At 35.9% G+C, this 23,659-nt stretch overlaps 3 protein-coding genes across 3 annotated transcripts; 2 read left to right on the top strand and 1 right to left on the bottom strand.

Annotated features, from left to right (window-relative positions):
- Positions 1 to 7,033: 7,033 nt before the first annotated feature.
- On the top strand, positions 7,034 to 8,898 carry LOC108981800 (VQ motif-containing protein 9-like). The gene has a single exon (XM_018953050.2). It carries the CDS (start codon positions 7,564 to 7,566, stop codon positions 8,530 to 8,532), a length of 969 nt encoding a protein of 322 aa, XP_018808595.1. The 5' UTR covers positions 7,034 to 7,563; the 3' UTR covers positions 8,533 to 8,898.
- Positions 8,899 to 13,490: 4,592 nt separating this feature from the next.
- Positions 13,491 to 16,000, bottom strand: LOC108981796 (14-3-3-like protein). The gene is made up of 4 exons (XM_018953045.2): positions 15,285 to 16,000; positions 14,569 to 14,691; positions 13,904 to 14,020; positions 13,491 to 13,782 (listed from the first exon to the last, which is right to left on the bottom strand). The coding sequence occupies exons 1-4, from the start codon at positions 15,768 to 15,770 to the stop codon at positions 13,717 to 13,719; spliced, it is 792 nt and encodes a 263-aa protein (XP_018808590.1). The 5' UTR covers positions 15,771 to 16,000; the 3' UTR covers positions 13,491 to 13,716.
- Positions 16,001 to 19,439: 3,439 nt separating this feature from the next.
- On the top strand, positions 19,440 to 22,463 carry LOC108981795 (serine/threonine-protein kinase SAPK2-like). Its single transcript, XM_018953044.2, has 9 exons — positions 19,440 to 19,852; positions 19,960 to 20,034; positions 20,476 to 20,577; positions 20,715 to 20,768; positions 20,888 to 20,980; positions 21,069 to 21,161; positions 21,264 to 21,368; positions 21,510 to 21,608; positions 22,028 to 22,463. Exons 1-9 carry the CDS (start codon positions 19,733 to 19,735, stop codon positions 22,289 to 22,291), a joined length of 1,005 nt encoding a protein of 334 aa, XP_018808589.1. The 5' UTR covers positions 19,440 to 19,732; the 3' UTR covers positions 22,292 to 22,463.
- The last annotated feature ends 1,196 nt before the right edge of the window (positions 22,464 to 23,659 follow it).

The raw sequence follows: 23,659 nt of genomic DNA, 5'->3' as shown, positions 1-23,659 counted from the left end.
TTAACAATTTAACATGTAATATATATGATATAATATAAAAAATTATAAATATATATACTGATTTAATTCAATTTAAATCAACTTTTATAATATATCGTATCGGTTTCAATTCTTAAAAATTGGTATAACATGTGATTCAGTTAAATGATTTTTTTTATACCCCAAAAATTATTGTATAAAAAAAAGTTTTATTTTTGACACAAGTACGTGTACAATAAATTTGGCCTTGTCCGTTTGACTCAGCTACTCAAAGGTGTCGTTGACTCGGTGACTCCTTACAATTACATCCCACCTCCAGATAGAATAAACCCCGAACTCAAGCTTAACGCGAATCTTTGTTACTTTCCTAAAGTGGACAAATTGCGAAAGGAGCAATGATACCCATGCCATTCATTTATATTTTTTCTACAACTTTTTAATAAAATAATATTTTTTTGTAGAGAATAATAAGTATATCATTTCGCCTTAAAAAAAATAATATATATATATATATATATATATATCATTTCTCTTTGTGGAGAGCAGAGTTCACGTCCACAGAAAACAAACAAAATCATTGAATGCATGGGTGCCCCGATATCAGTATGTCAAGCTAATCTCTTTCACTCGAGTTAGCCTAATGAGAAAGTTTAGTAAAATATTATTAATGTATATATTTTTAATATTATTTTTATTTAAAATTTTAAAAAAAATAAATTATTCATTATATTTTATATAAAAATTTTAAACAAATTATAATAATTAAATAAAATAGACAGTTACTTAAATCCATGTAGTCACATCATAAGCCGTGTCGAAGAGATAATGCCTGATTCCATTTCATCCAATATCCAATCATATACATCTTTCGATAAATCTTTTAAGATAAAATTAATATTTTTATTATCTAGAACAATTAATATTTTTATATCACTCTAATAATTCATTCTATTTTTTAACATTAAATAGTTAAAACTGTACAACATCATTTATTTTAATTTTTATATTTTTAGGAGGGGGTAAGTTAAATGATTTTGTGTCATTTAAATTTTATTTTGAAAAATACTATAGTTATAAGAGATTTTGTGGCGCCCTCGACTCCCACGTGTTATTTTTGTGGAGTTCGTGACATCGGAATGTTGACCACACGGATCACGCACCCCAACGACCAATGTTCAATGTGTGTACAACATGTAATAAATATACAAAATAATATTCGCATCGAAAAAATAATAAGGTTTTTCTTTATTAATACCCAGAATTATTTAAAAACAAAAAAATAACTTTACAATAATTATGCAGTCATCCGACAGGTAAATTAAAGACAGGAAATAACATAAGGGAAACAAATCCCATAGCGCTAAACAATATCTCAGCAACTCAAACCTTCGGCGGAACTGATCCCTCAGGTTCATACTCGGGCTCTGCGTCAGACTCTACGGCACCATAAGACGGAACCGTAGGGTAAAGCACCATAATGAAATTATGACATCTCAGCAAGTAATTAACCAAAACAACATCCAAGAGATTTATATCACATTATTGTAATCACACGTCCCCATACGGACAAATATGCAGAAAAACAAAACCTCATTTCCTTTTTTCCAAAAATACATTTTTAATCACTCACGCCAAAAATCTCATTTAACCTAGTCATAACCTTTATTATGAAATTATGCATGCACCACGGTCTCCCATATGGACCGTCCGCATGCCCTGACTCTCATCGTCACACCAGGGGTAACGTTCGTGCATGAGACTTCGTAACGAGCGATGTCTAGTTCTGCGCCCAGTACGTACATAGCCAAGTATCCTCTAATCTCACCAGCCAAAAGGTCACGGAATCAGTACGAGAGTGTTATCGTCTCGTCCGTTCACGTCATTGCCATGTGACAGCTCAGGGGACGTTACGTCAGTCTGTTACGCTCCCAAGTGACCAGAGGAGCTCCACCGAGATAATACTCTATCTCGGTTTGGGGTCGTGATACACACGCACCAATACAATTAATAACAACAGTCTCAAATCCCAAAAGACAACGTGACTTCACAGCTCAATTTATTAAATATGATAAAAATACATTTCAACAATTTATTAGAATACATATTAAATATCTCATTTACATAAAATCTCAACCTTTTACAAATATACAGTTTCACAACTACACGCGTAATCCCATCCTCTAAATCCGGCACAAGGCCCAATTCCAACAACTCCAATTAAAATCCCAACACATCAACGACCCAATGCCCAATTCCAACAGACCAACAAATCAACATTTTACAATTGATAATTATAACAATATTATTTTAAAACTGAAAAATTACATACACACGAAGATGGAAAAAAAACTGAAAGATCAAGCGAAAGGGGCGTTGCTCAAGGTGGCGGCACAGCGGCAGCAACAGTGATTTTCAAGAATAAAACAGTGGTTTTTCTAGTGGGTTCTCTCTCAAAAGAATTCGATCTATGAAAAAGGTTGAGAAACTCAACACACGGCAATTTCCAACAATTTACCAAAACAAACCGATTGAAATTCCACAAATTTTAGAACAAAACAAAGCATGGCCAAACTTCAAGCTTTCGGATTCACAAACAAAATCACAGATTAAAACTCAAACACCAAAATGAAATAGCTTGAATGAGAAAAAGAGAATGAATATCTCGGAAGAGTTGATTATGTGGAAGTCGTGGCCTATAAATAGGTCAAGCATGGTGGTTTGCAGGGTTGCGTGTTGCACGGGTAGAAGAAAGGTGAAAACGGCAGCTCAAGCCGAGGAGGAGAGAGATGGCATTTTCACACGGATGTGTGGCACAACAGGTGGACAGCGCATCACAGAGTGCACCACTAGTCAAAACGGAGCTGCTCACGGAAAAGGTGGAAGGTGGTGGTGGCAGTGAGTAGCAGCAGCTCGACAGTGAGCTTTTCGGAATCCTTTGCCGAACAACACCGAGACAAAAGTGGGAGAATGAGGTGGCCAGTGATGGGGGTAAGAAAATTTATATTATGCCGAGCCATGATTGGAGGAAGAATTCGGCATTGACAGCAGCTAGAAAAAGAATGAACCAGAAGGAAGTAGAAGAAAATAAGAAGGAAGAAGAAGAAGTCGCACGACGCAAAGAAGAAAGTATGAAACCCTAAGGGGTTTTCTTCCAAAACGGCGCCGTTCAGTTAAAATGAGGGGCTGGGTTGACACTTCTGCACGGGCTGGGCCTGCCTGGCACATGGGTTGGGCCCTCAATCACAAGGTTGGGCTTGAAGCTACACATGCTGGGTTTAATTAAAAAGGGTTAGGCTAGGTTCAAAACACACGGGTTGGGCCTCACCTCACACAATAAAAACACACACACTCCACCAAAAATAAAAACACTACAAAATCAAAGTCCAAACCAAAAATACACCAATATAAAATAAATTAACACAAATAAATGAACACAATTAAATAAAATAATAAGGAATTAAAAACACAAGAAAAAAAATTATGGATCTCACAGATTTCATAAAAATAAATTTATAAATTAACATATTTTTATATAAGAGGTTAAATATGTTCTAAAATAAAAATAATTTTATAATGTAATATATGTTACATCAATTCGTTGATTTATGTTTATAAAATTTCTTTAATTTTTCGGAAGGCCCAAAGATCCTACCGTACATGTTTGGAGGTAGCATCCGCGCACAGTACATACGTCCGTTCCATTTTTGTCCATAACTGTCCGAGAACAAGCATAACAAATTACAAGCAGCGGTCCGATTCAAATTACGGGCTGCTTTGTCAGGTCACACACACGGCCCATTTCTCGCTTTCAAAACCATTAAACAATCATAGATGCAAAATGATACAAACAAAGAGTTGGATGTCAGGTTTTTCATAAGTTGGCCCGCAATAAATAAAGGAAAATACATGTTGGAACTGGAAAAATCGCAAAATAGGTTGAAAGGAGAAAAATAGTTATTCCCAACATACTAATCAACTTGGGCATTGATAGGAGTTGTTGGGAGCTCCTGACAGTATTTTAGTATGGCTATACGGTATCGACGCACACGTTCATGGAGGTAAATTAAAAACAAGTTCAGAAAAAATAAGATGAATGAACACAAATTTAAGTAGTTCGGCATATTGCCTATGTCCACAGGCGTTTGAAGAGGAAAAATCTATTATAATATACTTGTTTACAGTCTCATGACCTCTCATTCCTTACTATACAAAGAAAGTTGAAACTATTTCTGCTGGAGAATATGTCTTCCTCAAGAGGTTGAAGAAGAAGACGATTTGATCATATCCCTTTTGGTCATCTAGTCCCTTGCTTTCATCTCACTCCCCATTTCACGTGCATGCCTGCTATGATGTGATTGATCCCTTTGTGTGTCTGTCAGCGGAGGTAAGGCCTGACCTTTGGCATGTTTGAGCATCACTTATTTTCCAACTATTTTCTGACATCATTATCTTACTCTTAAGACTACGTTTGGGTAGTGAGAATACCTGAAAAGTGTTAAGAATGTTTGTGAATAGTTATGAGTAGAGGTTGAAGTGGGTTTGTGGGTCCCATTGAGAATATTTTGAATTGTTTGGATGTATGAAGTATGTTGAGTTGTTGACTTTTGGATAGATAATTGAAAAATGTGTGGATCTCATCAATTATTGATTTTTTTTAATGATGATTTTATTTATATATAATAGTGATAAATATTATAGTGATTTTATTTTTTATTTATATATAATAGTAATAAATATTATAGTGATTTTATTTTTATTTATATATAACTATAAATAAATATTATAGTGAAATTATTTTTTATTTATATTTAATTGGGATAAATATTATAGTGATTTTATTTTTTATTTATAATATTATAGTGATTTTATTTTTTATTTATATATAACTATAAATAAATATTATAGTGAAATTATTTTTTATTTATATTTAATTGGGATAAATATTATAGTGATTTTATTTTTTATTTATATATAATATAAATAAATATTATATGAAATTATTTTTTATTTATATATAATAGTGATAAATATTATAGTGATTTTATTTATATTTAATATGGATAAATATTATAGTGATTTTATTTTTTGTTTATATATAATATAAATAAATATTATAGTGAATTTATTTTTTATTTAGATTTAATAGGGATAAATATTATAGTGATTTTATTTTTTATTTATATATAATATAAATAAATATTATAGTAAAATTATTTTTTATTTATATATAATAGTGATAAATATTATAGAATATTTATGAATAGTTATGAGTAGAGATTGAAGTGGGTTTGTAGGTCCCATTGAGAGTATTTTAAGTTGTTTGGCATGTAAAGTATTTTCATAAGTACGAGAATACTTGAAGATTATTGAGAAAACTTTACTACCCGAACGTAGCCTATTCTCTTAACCCAGCCCTCCTCTGTCTCCCACCACCCTCCTCTGTCTCTCACTCCCCTCCGTTCTATTTTATCCTTTAGTGTGGCTTGATGGGCTAGATCTAGCCCTCAGCAGGTTGGATATTTTATCCTCCACAATATCGTTCCTCATTTTGCATTCCTTCATTTTTATTCATACCAATTAATCTTAACTGACTTTTATTTAAATAATTAACTTATTAAAATAATGGGAATGATTAAAGTTAAGACGGAGAATAGTATTACGTATAAAAAAAAGCTTATATCATCCAACGTAAAGACTATACGGAGACAAGAGACTGCATTACGATCAGGGAAGTTTCGCTCATGGAAAAGACTGATATATGCTAACTATTTTCAGTTTCGTTAATTACACAGATCAAGTTTTAGCAAAATTAAGACTCGTACAGGGCATTGAGGGCAAGGTGATCAATCAATCTCATTATTCCATGCAAAAGCACGTTTTGTTGGCAAAAAAGAAAATACAAATTTATGCCTAAAAAAATTGATGAATCTGGTACCAAATTAGATCCTCAGTTCTTCAGTTTCCAACCCTTCAACCACGACAAACCGAAATGCTTCTGGAAGGAGTTAGGTATGTAAAATGTAATCGAGACTTACCGTTAAATACACACACTATACATAAATATATAAAGAAGTACGTTTTTTTTTAATAATAATAAAAAGAATTAATGCTGACGTGTGCATTTCTCTTCCATAATTAAGCATTACATCAAAATACCATTCAACGATTGTCGTTGATCAACCCTTTTTTATCCATACTTTTATTTTATGGGTCATTTTGTAGTCTCCTCCATTCATCGTGAGCAATTAATTAATACCTTCTATTCACAGACTTTTTTACGTTTTAAGAGATGCCCGCCCCACTCTCTCATGATAATTCTTTCACATTTCCTTTTTTTTCCTTTTCCCTTAGCATGTTGCTTAGTGGAATAATAGATGGTGTAATTTAAAGCTATTGCAAAGATGACCTCCACTTAAAAATAAATAAATAAATAAATAAAAGAGTCATATGGTCCCTACGAATTTGTTGACTAGAATAGTATCCTCATGGATGGACAGCGTGGTCAGGCAAGTGTGAAAGACGACAGTCTGGAAATCCAGTCTTGCTAGAAGTATGGTGTTTAGAAGCTTTGTATTCGTGATGGTCCAGGAAATTCATGTGCGGCATGGCGCGTGAGCTTCATGCATTGGTACGCTGACATCAATTTCATGTGAGTCTGAAGATTTGAAAGTGACCAACATGACGAGGTGACAGACGACATTTATGTCTGAAATTATTTCATAACATTTTATTTAATTATTAATAAAAAATTTAAAAAATTTAAAATTTAAAATTTTAATAATATTTTAATTCAACTTTCACCTCATTTCAATTTAATTATTTAAATTTTATTAGAATGGATTGAAAGAAATATGTACAATAAATTATGCACAATCCAACATACAGGAAGGGAGAAAATACGAACAAATTATAAACAAGGATTTGTGAGATAAAAAGGAGGAGAAGGAAGAAGCCGCTTCTCTCCCATCGGATCAAAGGGAGGAAGATCGGATTCTAGCCATAAAGATAAGTCAATCTGAGAACAGAAAGACAAAAGGCATATGAATAAAAATATAAAAGTGGGTCCGACGTAAAAGAGATATGTCCATTCTTAAAAGAAAAAAAAGTTGGTTCTGAACTTTGACCAACAACAAGGAAATGACTCGGTCCCTCATTTTTGAAACCTCGGCCCGTGAGCCTCAGAGCAGAACTTAACACTGGTTGACGCAACGTCGCAACCTAACTTAATAAAACTATCAAGAGTAGGGAGTATGGAACGCCATTAAGATTAAACAAGACAGCATTGACACTTCCCAGTCATAGATCCAGATATAATATATGCGTGCCTTCGTTTACGGGTCAGTTCCATTGTCTTCTTTGCAGCCTCAAAGCATAATAAGAGAGAAAAAGAGAGGATAGAACCAAGGAGACAGACTTATTCCTCTTCCTCCCTTTCCATCTCTTTATATCAGTCTTCGGACCATGTCTCTTTAATGATTAATTCCCAGAATAAGAAGAAGATTTATCCCCACCGGTCACACACAATCAATCAGACAGACACAGAGGCATAGCCGCTAAGTGCTAAGTGTCTTTGCGTGTGATGGTATGATGGATAAAAGCTGTCAATCCACCACCATCACTGCCGCTACTACGTCTGCTACCACAAACAGCAATGGTAGCAATAATAATACCAACAGAGACCAATACCTCAGACACCTCAACATGCTTTCCCACAAGATCTCTAAACCCAGCATCAAAAAATCCTCTACTGATCCCGTCAATCAAAGTCAAAGTCATCAAAATCACCCTCAATCACAACCAGCCTCACAACAGCCACAGGTCCAGCAGCAGATACAGGCACAGGCGCAGCAGCAACATCAGCCGCCGGTGTACAATATCAACAAGAACGACTTCAGGGACGTGGTCCAGAAGCTCACAGGCTCACCGGTACACAGGCGTTTCTCGACGCCGCAACCTATTCAAGCACCCAGGCCTCCCAGCTCCCGACTCCATCGTATTCGTCCTCCACCCCTTGCGCACGTTTGCAATCGGCCCCCTCCCCTGCTAGACAGCGGCGATCTCCGTGCACAGCAACCCATTATAAACCCAAATATCCCCATCACAGCCCCGACTTCCAGCTTTGGTCAATTTGGACAACCCATAACGCCGTTATCCCCTTTGCCGCCGTTCCCATCCGTCCACACGGTGGCCGAGTCGCCCGTCTCGGCCCACATGCGATACCTCCAAAACCCAGTCTCCACCGTCGATTCGAACCCTACGCAATTCTCGAGATTCTCGCCGCTAGCACCTCTAGTCTTGCCCCGCTGGAACAATTTAATTCCCCCGCCGCATCAGGGATTAACTCCTCCGCCATCGGCTACGATACCGTCACAGCCGCAGTTTCCGATGCCGACCTCACCGCTTCCATTCGGGTGTTTTAATTCGCCGAGGTCACCGTACCCCTTACTTTCCCCAGGCCTGCTGTTTTCGCCTTCGCCCGGTCAATTAGGGTTTCCACAGCTCCCGCTTTCGCCCACAGTACAGGTTGAGAGCCCCAGATGGAGGGCCGTCTGAGTTCCTTCTTCAGGTGAACCTTTCTGCAAGACGACGTCGTTTCGCTCTTAGTGGTTTTATCATTACCGATATGTAAACGATTGGGGGGGTCGGGAATCTTTAATGAATAATTATTTTCATCAGACTATTTACTATTTTACACCTTAGAAAAAAAAAAAAAATTATCAAAATGAAGAACTGATCGTATAGATTTAAATTGGAGAGTTGTTCTTTGCTCTTTGGGTACGAAATAGAAGGCAAGAGAAGTTGCAGAATCATGGTTGAATGTTGCCATTTTAAGTTAATTATTTTCTGGTAAAATGTCAGTCTTTGCCGATCAAGTTTTATGTATGTGCAGAATATTTTTTTAATGACAATCTGTGTAACGTCTAGAGATTTGTTAGTTACAAACAATTTGATGCATCAAATCGTTTATTAATACTTACATAACTTTTTTTTATTATAAAAATAAATAAATAAATATCTTACATTTAATATTACGCTATTTGGTATTACTTGTAAGAAGATTTTTCTTATTTAAAATTAATAATTAGATAGTTATTGTAGCAATATTGGTTGCCAAGCACCCCAACGAGGTACTTTATAGTCTTCTTATTTTTTTAATGTAATTTTAGTTGTGGTCAGTCAGATAGCTTTGTCTTGTTGTTCTAGAAGTATGTGGATATGTCCTCGAAGATACGATTTTTTTTTTCGTTTTTTTTTTTAGGGCTAGTTGTAATACCCTTACCATGGTGTGGTATTGAGTTGTACCGAATCACATCCGAAAAATGAATTTTAACCATATTTTTCGTGGAAGTATTTGATGCTCTGTGACTAGAGAGTTTGATGAATATGTTTAACCCTAATAAGCATTATCATTAGTTTTTTTGTATGCAAATACAAAATCACAAGTTTTAGAAATTGCCTTTGTCATTCAAGAAAAACTCCAACATTAGATTATGCATATTTGAGTCAAAATAATAATCAAATACTTATTATTGTTATTAATTTTTTTTTCCCAAAATTATTATTATTTTATATATTTTATAATTTAAAGGTGGGCAACGAGACCTCGTACCTCACTGCACCGCCCTGCCCCTGCCCATGCAACGCGGGAGTTATGTTCCGCATATGCAGAGGGCGGGGGGCCCTACCCGCACCAGAGGCCTCCAGCGGAGTTGGGGGACGGAAGGGGCTAAGCCTTGCTTCATTTTACTTGTTAAGTTCTCCCCTTTGGCCCATTCATACTTCTGGCTTTTCAATTTTCAAACTCTCTCTCAGACTCAGACTCTATCGCACGCTCTCTCTCTCTCTCTCTCTCACTTGCACGAGCACAACATCTAAAGATTGAGACTCACTGTCGCTCTGTCTGTCGTTTGTTACGCCAAAAGTAAGGCTTCTTACTCCGGACCTTGATTAGAACCTAGAATTTTTTTTTTTTTTTTTGAGTTTTGGATTGGAGATTGGAGGAATGATGGGTTGCATTAGAGATGGAAGATGAGAATGATTGTGAATTTGTGTGCTTCGGATTCTAATTTGTGTATGTGTTTGAAATTGAATAAATTTGTGTGGCGTGTGCACTATGTTTGATTTTTTTTTCCTTTTTGTAGTTTGTAGGTTTTCAGATTTGGAACCCTAAATTAGTTTAGGGTCCAAATTTGAAATCCTAAATAAATTGATTTAGGTGTTTTAATCAAAACCCCTAAATCAATTTGTCTTGTTTTTTCATGGTTGATGTATTATTATGATTTTTTTATGTTTTATGTTGCTTGATTTTCTAATTTTTTTTATTGTGTTGGGAAATCAGAAATGTCTTCTCAAAGGAATTTCAGTGATAGCTCTCCTACCCCTACCAGTATTCCTGCCCTAGAACCTAACCCTACTCCAACCCCTGGGAGTACATCTTGCCCCGCCCCCAAGCCCACATAGGGTAAGAAAAATGTTTCCATAGTCTGGTCTCACTTTATCAAACTAGAGGGTGGTAAACCCAATAATCCCGAAGCTAAATGTAATTACTGTGAAAAAATATATGGATATCACTATAGGAAACGTGGTACATCCCAGTTAAATGTTCATTTAGATGAACAATGTAAAAATAGTCTAATATTAAGATATTTTATGGAGAATAGTCAATCTAGACTAGATATTGGATTAAAACAAATAGTGGATGAGAGTAGTGGGGGTCGATCGTTGAAGGAGTATACGAAGTATAATCCCGATAAGTGTAGAAAGAAGTTAGCTCGTATGGTTATCATAGACTAGCTACCTTTTCAGTTTGTGGAGGAGAGAGGGTTCCAAGAACTTGTCCAAAAATTAAAACCTAGATTTACGCTTTCTTCTCGCCACATTGTGGCAAATGATATTAAAAAAATGTACAGAAAAGATAAAGATGTTTTGAGGGGCCAATTGGCTGGTTTGATAGTTTGTCTCACTACCGATACTTGTACTTATGTCCAGAATATGAATTACATATCTTTGACTATGCATTTTGTTGATTATGATTGGATTCTTCATAAAAAGATTATTAAATTTTGTCAAATAACTGATCACAATGGTGAGACGACTGTGAAGACCTTGGTGGCCACAATAAAGGAATGGGAGTTGGCATAGATTTTGACAGTTTCGGTTGATAATACATCGTCTAATGATGTCGACTTGTGATATCTGAAGACTTATCTCATAGAGGCAAATAAGATATTCTTGGACGGTGAATATTTATATGTTAGATGAGCTGCACATAACTTGAATATAATTGTGACTGAAGGGTTAAAATATGTTGATGACTCGGTTGCACGAGTTAGAATGGCTGTGAAATTTGTGAGGTATTTTTCTTCTAGATTAGAGAAATTCAAGGTTGCTGCGAAGACTGCAAGCATAACATCGAAAAATGGCCTTTTTACTGGTGTTCCTACCAGATGAAATTCAAAATTCCTAGTAGAAATCTAGGCAATGTCAACATGCACATGTCGTATACAAGAGAATCAACTCTCAAACTAATGAAACGACACTTAAATCGGATAGCTAATTAACAAAAAAGAATAAAAAATTATATCTCACTAAAAAGTTGTAGAATAAGCAAAAGGGTTGGGAGATTTGAGAGATCAACAGTATAAACCATGTCGGTAGGCTATAACCGTAGGCATCTTGCGTTATTTCTATTGAGAATACATTATTTTGTTTGATTCTCACATGGGGCCGAAGCATATGTCATTCGTTTGTTTTTCACAAGCTGTATTTGAAGAGCTTTTTTGACACTTTTTGATAGATGTTATTATGAGATGATGGTGTTTTATTATTTAAAACTTTTTTTCTTAATTTTTACACTTTTTTTAGATGAATTATTACAGTAATCTACTTATGTGAAAAGATTTTACTTTTTGATGTCTGTTTTATTTTCCCACCAACCGGGTGCTACGTGCAAGGGGTATACATGTCTCCTTTCTTATATATATAGGAGTTTCATTCTGTTTCTCGCATTTATGAGAATCAAGTCGTGCCTATACACAAATATGGATTAATTCAGGATAATCCTATTTTAAGATTTATTTTCTCTACTTTTTTTTTTTCAAATATGGGTCATATTCTCAGAGTGGATATAAGAAAGAAGACATTGAAATAACACTTTTGCGAATTGATTCCACCCAGATTAAAAAAAAAAAAAAAGTGGTTGATTAGCTCATCCCATCCCATTCGGCATTCCATCGAGCACTAGTCGGTCAATCGTGCAGAGCTGGGGACATCCCCCACATTACACCCACAATCGAAGACCACCCATTTTACTTCTTCAATCTGGCCACCATTAACACTCCAAATTTTCTTAAGCACGGTTATATTATCATCATTTCTAGATTGTCCAAAAACTTGCATAGGGTCGAACAAGAAGTCAGCAATATGGTTTAAAAACTATCCTCAAATATTTGAAGCCCATCTGAAGCACATCACTTGCACTTTCAGGAGAAAAAGAAAAAAGGACGGAAGTGAAAGAAAGGAAGGAAAATCTCTTAATTAGATAAGAGAAAAAAGTTAGATAGAGAGAGAGGGGAGAACATCAGAATTAAGTCAGCCCAAAACTAAAACGACTTTTTTCTTTTGACGTTTTATCTGTTTTTTGCTTTAAGCCATTAGCCGTTCAGATGATCAGATAAAGATGATATTTATTAATTATTATCCATCCACCATTCTTTGTTTTCTTGTTAACTTTCTTCTCTCTCAAACAAGACAGCGTAATAACTTATTTCCCCGTGGTCTTCCCTCTTCATCCCTCCTACCAACCAAGCAAAACATTAGACTTCATCAATCATTATCAGCATCCGGCTCGATCGAACCATGGGAGCATCGAGGGCAACAAAACATATACGATGGCACAGCCTGTACTAGAAGTTAAGACGTCGAACAGTTTATATGACAACGTTATCTGATCACATGCCCATCCGTGTGGGGACCAGTTAAGCGAATGCAGATTCCAACTGTCCGCAGTAGAAAAGTCATAGAAAAACGTTGCAACCTCGTGCTCCTTTAAAACAAGTGTACGTTACCACCAAACCCCAAGTCAATGATGGTTACGCCTTTCGACTCGGCAACGACCAATAATAGAGTCAACAAAATTCACGAGCTTCAGCTTCCGACCATTATTCACAAAGTTCAAACAAACTATCACAATTATCATTCGATTCAAAAGCAAATCAAAGGCTACGACGAATTTCAGGGAAGGGTAAAGATCCAGTTTTCCATAGTTGCAAGACTCGAAGCAAGTGGCACCTACGCAACGGAAATTAAACTAGTCTAACTCACTTGCAGCATTGATTGCGAGCACAACCAACAATGGGCTGGTTCATACTAATACTCTGGAAATCAGTAAACTATGATCATGGTGGGTAGATAGGAATCTAATCTGTCAAGAATATGATGCTAATCAAACTAGAGCCAGACACACCCATTTTTATGGATCGATCAATTTCCAAAAGGGAGAAAACCAAACATGATAAGAAGCTAATGATAGACAATATGCTTTCAAAAATGCAGGCGCATCCACAAACGCTTATAATTTGATTAAGACAAGCTAAAAGGATTTGGTATGTCCACCATATTGGTACCAATAAACAAGGCGGCCTAAAAACTCAGAAACGGTGAAATTAATAACAAGCACCTTCTCTCCTTCTCCAATTAAAAAACACATAGAGGAGAAGTTGAACTCTCGTCCATAGTTCAATGAGCTCCCTGCTGTTCATCGGGTTTGGGTGCTGCATCTTTGATCTCATCTGCCCCATCATCCTACATCAAAACCAGAAATATTAAAGTCAGAATCAAAACAAAAACTAATAGATAAATCAACAGTGAAGCACGAGAGGAAAAAAAATAAAAAAGAATAACCAAAGAGTATCAAACTCAAAACCTGCATGTCGGAGCTCCAAAGAGTGAGGTTGTCACGGAGAAGTTGCATGATCAAAGTGCTATCCTTGTATGACTCCTCGCCCAGGGTATCCAACTCAGCAATTGCTTCATCAAAAGCCTGATTTGCACAGAAAAGAGAAGTACTTGGTAACAGAGAGATTAAAAGATCTTACATGAAACTAACAATTGAAAACCAAAAATAAGCAAGGTCGTATCAATTATATTTTATTTGGTTGCTTTGAACAAATATTACTATTAGGCTCTACCAAGGTAGAGCATTCCAATAACTAATGGTCAAAAAGCAGACAAATTATTAGGTACCCCGGAGCACAGGAGACATGGTACTCTCATCTTATTACAACATGTCATATAATTAAAATTACTTATGTAAATATCAATTTTAATTGATATGGTATCCTATAATAGGATACGAGTATCACGTGTCCGTACTCTGGGAGTACCTAATAATTACTCATCAAAGCAACACAAATCACCAGATTCAACAAGAAAGAACTCAGTCATTTATTTGAAAGAGTTGGAGAACCAACAAAAAATTAGGTAAAATAATTTTCTTTTCAATTAACAATAATACCTCCTTAGCGTGCAGATAAACAGTCTAGAAGAAAAAAATGCATGAAAAGTGAGATAAAGTTCAGATTCCTCAACCTGTTTAGCAAGGCTGCAAGCACGATCGGGGGAATTCAGAATCTCGTAGTGAAATACAGAGAAGTTCAGAGCAAGTCCAAGCCGGATTGGATGTGTAGGAGCCAGCTCCGCGTTTGCGATATCCTGCAGACAGAAACCTCTATTCAGTAAGTACATAACACAGAAGGAGTGGGAATTAGACCAGGATTATAGTTATCACGGAACCAAAAATCAAGCATGGAATCAAAATGACAAATACTTTATCAAAAACACACGAGAGAGAGAGAGAGAGAGAGCGGAATGATACTCGCAAAAACCTCGCACAAAATAAAATCGCACTAATTTGAAATAGAAACCATATGCAAATGTAGAATCTTAACCAAAAACTGACATAAGCAAAAGCATTTGTATGATAGACGCTCAGAGGTTCACGTAAAAAAAATGAAAATGAAATATTATCAAACAGTCAATCCTCAAGTTCCTGTGTTTTTTTTTTGTTTGCATGAATATCTAGATTTATCACAAAGTCAACCAAATATCAAGGAATTCAAATTCAGCGCCAATGCCGATATAAATAGTGAATGATAACAGATCTTTAGCGAGCACTAAGACAAGCCAAATAGCCTGCTTAAACGTTACAAACCGAGGATAGATACAGTATCATAGAGAATGTAAGAAAGAAACCTGAAAGCCTAATAGAAAGGAACAAAAGCAAAATGATGAGAAATTAGAGTGACCTGGGCGGATTTGTAGGCAGTGAGGGTGCTCTCGGCGGCCTCCTTGCGGTCGGCTCCGGTCTTGAACTCTGCCAAGTACCTGTGGTAATCGCCCTTCATCTTGAGGTAGAAGACCTTGGAGTCACCGGCGGAGGCGGAGGGAATGAGGCGCGTGTCGAGGAGCTTGAGGATGCCGTCGCAGATGGAGGAGAGCTCGGACTCGATCTTGGATCGGTAGTCGCAGATGGTGGCGACGTGGTCTTCGTTGCCGCGACTCTCCTCCTTCTGCTCGATGGAGGAGATGATGCGCCAAGAGGCTCGGCGCGCTCCGATCACGTTCTTGTAGGCCACGGAGAGGAGGTTACGTTCCTCCACGGACAGCTCCTCGTTCTCCGCTGAGGCCGTGACCTTCTCCATGAACTCCACCATCTCCTCGTAGCGTTCGGCCTGCTCGGCCAGCTTCGCCATGTACACGTTCTCTTCGCGAGCTGAGGGTGCCACCGCCATTTTCTTGATTCAATGTGAGAGAGAAAGAGCGAGAGGGAAAGAGGAGTTTAGAGCACTTTAGATCTGGGTTGGGGAAATTTGGGGGGGTCGACGCGAGCTTTTAACAGTAAATTGGTGGAGGAAAGGGTGTCCTTTTTTGTGGGCTACTGGGAGCGATAATTGCGTTCAAAGTTCGATTGTATGGACGAACTGTGAGCCGTTGGATCTCAAGGGAGTTGAGGTTATTTCACGAGTTGCTGGTTTTGGATGCTGCAGCTTATAAATAAGAGATTCTTTTTCTTTCTTTTATTTATTTATTACAAACCGGTTCACATATATAATACTTCTTTTAGATCTATGTTATATATGATGTAACGCAGCATTAGAATACCTTGATTTTTGAGGCTATATTCAGCTTAACATTATTAAATATAAAATAAAGTGGACTAATTCAAGATTTTATCTATAAAGTAAAACTCTTTATTCATATACTATATAATATATGTGGAGTAGAGAGAAAAATCCTATATAATGCGAAAGAGAGAAAAGAAGAAAAGAGGAGCAGGAAAAGTATGACAAAGCTGGTTTTTCTCAAGACACAGCTCCTTTTAAAATCTTTTTGGGTTTATTCACTTTTTTATTTTTGTTTTTATTTTTATTTTTTATTGGTACTGGTTTGAATTCAGGCCTTTTCTGACCTTCGGGCCAGGTACCAATGAGGACGAACGCCTGTAAAAGTAAAATGGATAGAAAGATTATATAGTCTTGAAATATGTAAATGTCGTACAGTTATTTTAAAAAAAAATAAAATTTATTATTAAAAAATTAATTTTTTTCATATAAATATCATATTATTCATTTTTTTCAAAATAACTATACAGTACTTGCTCATTCATAATTACAAATATTATTTTTCTATCAAAAAAGGAGATTCAGTTACGGGCTGAGTAATTAGTCGAATAGGCGTATTTTGACTGGCTGAAAGTGCTGAATTCTGGCTGCCAATCATGTAAGACACCAAGAAAAAAATTTCTGTAAGAACGGTATTTTTAGCACATGATATTGTTTGCTAATGCTTGTTGTGTCCTGTTAAATTTGTGTTGACATGGTGAGAAACATTCATTCTGAAGTGGTGGTAAGCTGTAACATTCATTCTTTCACTGTGTTTACTCCCTGTGCTATCTTGGATGTGTTGTCTCTATTAAGGCACATCAGCCAACTCAAACAGAGCACGCAGAGTAATAAAGGAAACCTCACGATCAGCTCAAATCCATGGAGACATTTTTCGGATGTCAGGCAGTACAGCTCACGGACTCAATCTCAGTATGAAGATCTATGTCTGAAATCAAGGGAAATATTCAAAGTTTCCTGTTATAAAGTTTCCTTTTATATCCCAGCACCTACCGTTTATTATTAATTGTCTATGATACTCTCCTTCCTTCCTAGTGTATAATGTCAACTCTGTCATAGGCTTTCTGTTTAAATACAGCTTGTAACCTTTGCTTGTTGTTCACGTTGATAAGAAATACAAAGTGATATTTTACTTCCTTTTTTCAATTCTCTTCTAACCATATTCTGAAGAGCTTGGAAGGTCTTGATCTACTTATTTCTAGATTACCCTATATATCTCTTTTCTTCATGGCTATAATAAATTGTTGTGTGATGTTATACAAAATACACACATTAACGATGATAAATAAAGTAAAAACAGTCACGATGAAGCACACGACACACAATATAAATAATTCGACAACTTGTCTACGTCTATAGAACTGCATAAATTTTATTAACCAGAGGAGATTACAATCACTCAATCTCAACTCATACTCTTTAGGGTCATTTGCTATTCTACACAATATGTACTCACTTGAAAATTGTTTTATCTCAAAATATACTAAAAGTTGAACAAAACAATTCAAATATGACATATATATAGCAAACGGCGTTGTAAATCCTAATCTGGCAAAAACTGAGTTCTTCGCTCGAGCGTGCATCAAGAGTACGTCAAGTGAACACTAGGGTCTGTGTCTCGCTCGACCTCACTGTCATGCGGGACTCGAGTAAACTTACTGGTTGAGCTTCACTCGAGCCCACTATCGAGTGCGCATAGAGCGAACTCACGGGTTAAATTTTGCTCGAGCGTATGTCAGGCAAATAATCTGTTTCTCGATTTTCAATTCTAAAACCAGTCTCCACATACACCTCAACATAAATTACCTGATAATTACTGAAGATTGATTGATTCATGCAAATCATTTATGATCAAGTGTACATTAGTTCGTTTGATATGTCCATTCTTGCCCAGGCTATGCTGTGCTGAAGGAGACAGATCTGCATATGACCTAATTCATGTTAGTGGAGCACCATACGTTGACCCTCGAATTGTCACGTAAAATGAACTTTTTTTTGAGTTAGGCTGGTGTGACATTGTATGTTAGATGCCGGATATGCCAAAAACTAATTTGTAGGTAGAAAACACAATTTTATATTGTTGACATGTTAATATTTTATTTATAAAAAATATAACTAAAAATATTTTTAATAAATCAAATCATGTCACGTTAATATACGGATGATGTGTCTTACATATTAGTTTATGGTAAAATGACTCTTAAAATATGTGCGGTGTATGTGTATGCAATACAACATGACCCTAGAAGATATGTGTCAAGCATATTTATACATATACAGACACAAATACACACTATTTAGATGGTTCGTCTCGTTTGTTTTTATAAAATATCTCATCTCATTTAATCATTACAATTTTTTCAACTTCCAATACAAAATAAAATAAATAATTCAATTTTTTCAGATCTTAAAATAAAAATAATATTAAAAAATATATTCTAACAATACTTTATTCAATTCTTTAATTTTAATCTCAACTCATCTCATCTCATAAAACAAACGACCCTTAGTGACAATTTGGTGCAAATTACTCGTGTCGAAGTTTACTTACAACCACATAGGTTTGAATGAGACAGATCGATATTCGAGTATATTGACATTTAAGGGAAAACAGTAAACAATAATAACAATAAAATAACTCATAAAATAGGAAATATTCTTCACATATATTACTTGTAATCACATCGGTCATATTTTATAAATTTATATAGTTTAATATCACATCAACATAATAAAGAAACGATAAAAAAAAAAAATTGCTTGTAATTAGTTGGATTAACTACTAAAATAATTTTTGCTCTAAGAAAATTTAATGGATATTTAAGGGCGTTTAGATAAAAAGTTTCTATCTCACCTCATCTCTTTATTTTGATAGGTTTGACAAGTGGGATGAGACAAAAAATTCTTATCTCATCATTACAATTTTTTTAAAATTTTCACACAAAATATAATAAACAATTCAATTTTTTTAAAATTTTAAAAAATAATAATATTAAAAATAATATCTTAAATTTTAATTTAAAATAAAAAAAATTATCACCTCACTATCTAAAAAATTTTAATTAATAATTTTATTATTAATTATAAATTATCTAAATTTATCTCATTTTATTATTCAAACCACTAACTCAAAAGGAAAATAAAAAATCTTTTTAAAAAAAACTCCCGTGCCACCAAACACTGGTTTGTAGCCTTGTAGTAATCCAAGTCATTTTGTCCGTGGGCGGTGGGCCCGTGGCCAATTTTTACTGTGGAAATAATTTTCTCATCCTTCAGCGCCGACTACAATTTCCGTCCAATCTGCACCATATTTTCAACGTGTCAAATCTCTCTCTCTCTCTCTCTCCAGCTTCTCCGAGTTTCACGGCGGTCAAAGTTGATGAGAACACGAGCTCAGCTACGACTGGCAATTGGGGCCTAAACCTCTGCCGCCCGAGCTTTGTTTTTCTTTGATGTTTTATTGGTCCTCTGGTTTCGTCAAGTAAACAAGGTAGGGTAGGGAAAGAAGACAGTGGGTAGCTGGGGGGAATAGATATTGCTTTGGCTCGTTTTCTTTTGGATATTTTGAAATTATGGAACGGTATGAGATTCTGAAAGAAATTGGGTCTGGGAATTTTGGAGTAGCCAAGCTGGTTAAAGATAGGTGGACCGGAGAACTCTTTGCTGTTAAGTTTATTGAGAGAGGCCACAAGGTCTGCTTCTTCTCTCGGCCTTTTAATTCTTTTATTTGTTTCTTTCTATTTGCTTCTTATACGGGTTTTGGTTTCTGCTTGATTAAGGGGATTTCTTAATGTTGCAGATTGATGAACATGTGCAAAGGGAAATCATGAACCATAGGTCATTGAAGCATCCTAATATTGTTAGATTCAAAGAGGTATGTAATCTATTGTGCCGATATTCTTTCAACGCAGTAACAGTGAATATTATTTGCAGTTTTGGGTGATAATTTATTTATTATCTTTTTAATGAAGAGGGACCGTACCAATTTTATTGATAACCATCTCTCGGAGTAATACCTTTTACAAGCAGTGGGTGATCATTTTTTAATTGAAGAGCAAAACCTCGTATCTATCAGAATATGATGCTTGTTCCTGCTTGATTGTTTACGGAGAAAGTAGTTTTTATGCATGATGGATCATATAGTCCTGCACTTTCATTATTTCTAGATTTATAAAAGCCATTTCTTGGTATCAAAATAAGATACATGTGGTATAAAAGGGAGAATCAAAAGGTTTTGGGAGGGGTAAGGTTTTGTCATTATTTTGTCCATTTCCGGGTAGGGTTTTTATTTGAAGAACTCAAATGATTGTTGCAGGTCCTGCTAACGCCAACACATTTAGCTATAGTAATGGAGTATGCTGCTGGAGGTGAACTCTTTGAGAGGATATGCAATGCTGGTAGATTTAGTGAAAATGAGGTATTCTGTGACAAAACATGAGGTTTTTGTGTGTCCAGTGATGGCCGAATCATTCTGTTTTAAAAACATTTATAAATAATAACCGTGATAAAACTATAGAATCATTCCTTACATATCATTTTTTTTTCTTGTATTAGTCAAGGTTTTTCTTTCAGCAACTGATATCAGGGGTCAGCTACTGTCATTCAATGGTAAGAGTTGTGACCCTTCTTTGGGGGTGTATAAATGTGTATTGTGACCTTATAATCCCACTAATCCCACTTTTTATTTATGTATATATGATCTTTTATTGTGTGTACATGCATTGCAGCAAATCTGTCATAGAGATCTTAAACTTGAAAATACACTCTTAGATGGCAGCACAGCACCATGTGTTAAAATATGTGATTTTGGGTACTCAAAGGTAATGGCGTTCACCAGTCCAACCAAATGCACAAGAGCCTTATGTTCATTGGACTTTGATTACTAATCCTTTTACCTCATGTTTGTAGTCATCTGTGTTCCATTCACAACCAAAGTCTACTGTAGGGACACCAGCTTACATTGCACCTGAGGTATTGTCTAAGAAAGAATATGATGGAAAGGTGATATTTGGTTCTTTCTTTTTCCTTATCCATTGAATTATTACTTTTCTTTTCTGCCACTTGGCACCTATTATCTATGGCTAATCCTTGTGATCTATATAGATTGCAGATGTTTGGTCTTCTGGTGTCACCTTATATGTGATGCTAGTTGGGGCTTATCCATTTGGAGATCCTAATGATCCGAGAAACTTCAGAAAAACAATTGGGGTGAATATTAAAGCATAATCTTTTCAACCTCTCCCCCCTAGTCCCTTTCTTATTTTCTATCCCACTACCATATCGATAGTACAAACGTGAGTTGTCTTTTCTATTTTGGAGTCCTAATTTGAATGTTATGGCTTATGGCAGCGGATACTTAGTGTCCACTATGAAATTCCTGATTTTGTCCAAGTTTCCATGGAATGTAGACATCTTCTATCTCGGATATTCGTTGCCAACCCCGAAAAGGTAAGCTCAGTTCAATTTGGTGTTGACATGTTGGTTTCTCAAATGCCACTTGAATGTTTTGGTTTGCCCACAAGACAGCCTGCTTTTTCCAAATTTGGTGTTGGAATTGCATTCCATAGACCCAACTATAGTTGTTATCCTTTTTGCATAAGCACTAAAAAACCAAGATACATGTTTTCAAGTTTAGGATTTTTCTTCTCTTTGTCTGTGAAGATGTTCAAGTCTCATCATGTACCCCCATATGGTCTTTAATAAATGTTGAGGTTTTTAATTTATCAACCCAATAATTTTACGTTGCTGTGTGTCAGTTCCTACCCAAATCAGTTGTTTGTTGTTGATAAATGCTAAGCCAGGCCTCATCTCCTGCTAATGTGTGTCTCTCAGTTTTCTCTTCATGCTCTGTCCTTGCTCCTTTGCAGAGAATGACTATCCCAGAAATTAAAAACCACCCATGGTTCTTAAAGAACTTGCCTGTAGAACTAATGGAAGGAGGAAGCTGGCAGAGTAATGATGTAAATAACCCCTCACAGAGCATCGAGGAAGTATTGTCTATTATTCAAGAGGCAATGAAACCTCTTGCGGTCCCCGAGGTTGGCGCGCATATCCTCGGAGGAGGCATCGATCTTGACTTAGATGCTGATGCAGATCTTGAAGATATAGAAACAAGTGGTGATTTTGTGTGACCGCTATGAGTTGTAGGGTAGATAAAGCTCATGCTTTGTTGTGGTTTTGTTTTTACCACTCATTGTAGAATCTGTCCTGCAGTTTGAGCAGAGAAAAAGGCTATTCATGTCATCGTGTAATATTTGCTTTTCGTAGTTTCCTCGATAAAAAATTTATGTTGCTTGGTTTGTTTGTTTGTTTTTCTAAGCAAGTATATTATATATATATATATATATATATATATATATTTAAGAGTTACATGATACAATAGTCAACAGAGTGGGAGGCTCTAACATTCGACCTAAGCCAGCAAATATAACATGAAAAAAAAAAAGGATTTGGGATCAATGACTTGATCTCCACTCATTTTCTTAAAGGAAACTTGCTTAAAGCGGTTTACAGTCCGTTTATCGGATTGTTATACTACGACTAAAAGTTGCAATAAATATAATTGTGGTGCATTTTACTGGTATGAACTGGCTGCAAGAGATTTTCACTACCTCTTTCTCACGATCCTTAGTTAGGAGAAGCGAATACATAGGTAGATAGCAAATAGGAGATCTATCGAATTGTCGGAAGACAACGGTTAAGGGCTGTGGCGGAGCATGGAAGACACGAGCAACTCTAGGAGTATGGAGGTCGGTTGTTTTTGAATAATCCGAGGTGGCTGGCCCTATAAATGCCGCATGTGGCGGCAACAGGGACTTCTCAGTGTGGTGGCATGTTGATCTCACATGCGCTTTGATCTGCGTGTGTAACTCACACGCTGTTCCGTTTGGCAATATTTTCCAACCATCTGAAGGATTGGCAGTTGGGAAATCCTATGATGGGGCGCATGACTTTCACTGGGCTTCGAAAAGCAGCATATTGACACTTCTCCTTGATATGAACGGAAAACAAAATAAAGACCGGAAATAAATGGATTGCATAGTTTTAGGGAAACTACATCATATTATCACATAATGATTGGAGAATTCTTTACAATGGACTCGTGCTTTTTATACCACAATGCATTTTTTTAAAAACAAATATAGTAAGTTCAGCAATAGTTGATATTCACTAAAGATAATAGATTTATTATCAAGACAAGCTTAACTTTCTTATTGTTGTGAAGATGATTAGTTCTTGCATCTACAACAATCCAAGAGATGAGCTTTTTTGTTCCCTCACTCTCTAATGTGTTTTGAAATGAGTGTACAGAAGGTTGGCAGCACTCACAATTCACGTTGGCTTTGCACTTACCATGATGCAAATGGTCGATGCTTTAGATGGTAGACCCTACAATAGTTGGGGCACAACGATCCTTTACAAACTCAAGTTGAATCTGTGTTCAGGAGTTGTCCTCAAAGTTTAAATCAGAGAGTAACCATCTTTAAGCTTGTATATGA

This window comes from Juglans regia, chromosome 8, assembly GCF_001411555.2.
Source record: "Juglans regia cultivar Chandler chromosome 8, Walnut 2.0, whole genome shotgun sequence".
Lineage (NCBI taxonomy): Eukaryota > Viridiplantae > Streptophyta > Magnoliopsida > Fagales > Juglandaceae > Juglans > Juglans regia.
The sequence above is the reverse complement of the archived record's forward strand: the minus strand, read 5'-3'. Positions and strand labels throughout refer to the sequence as shown.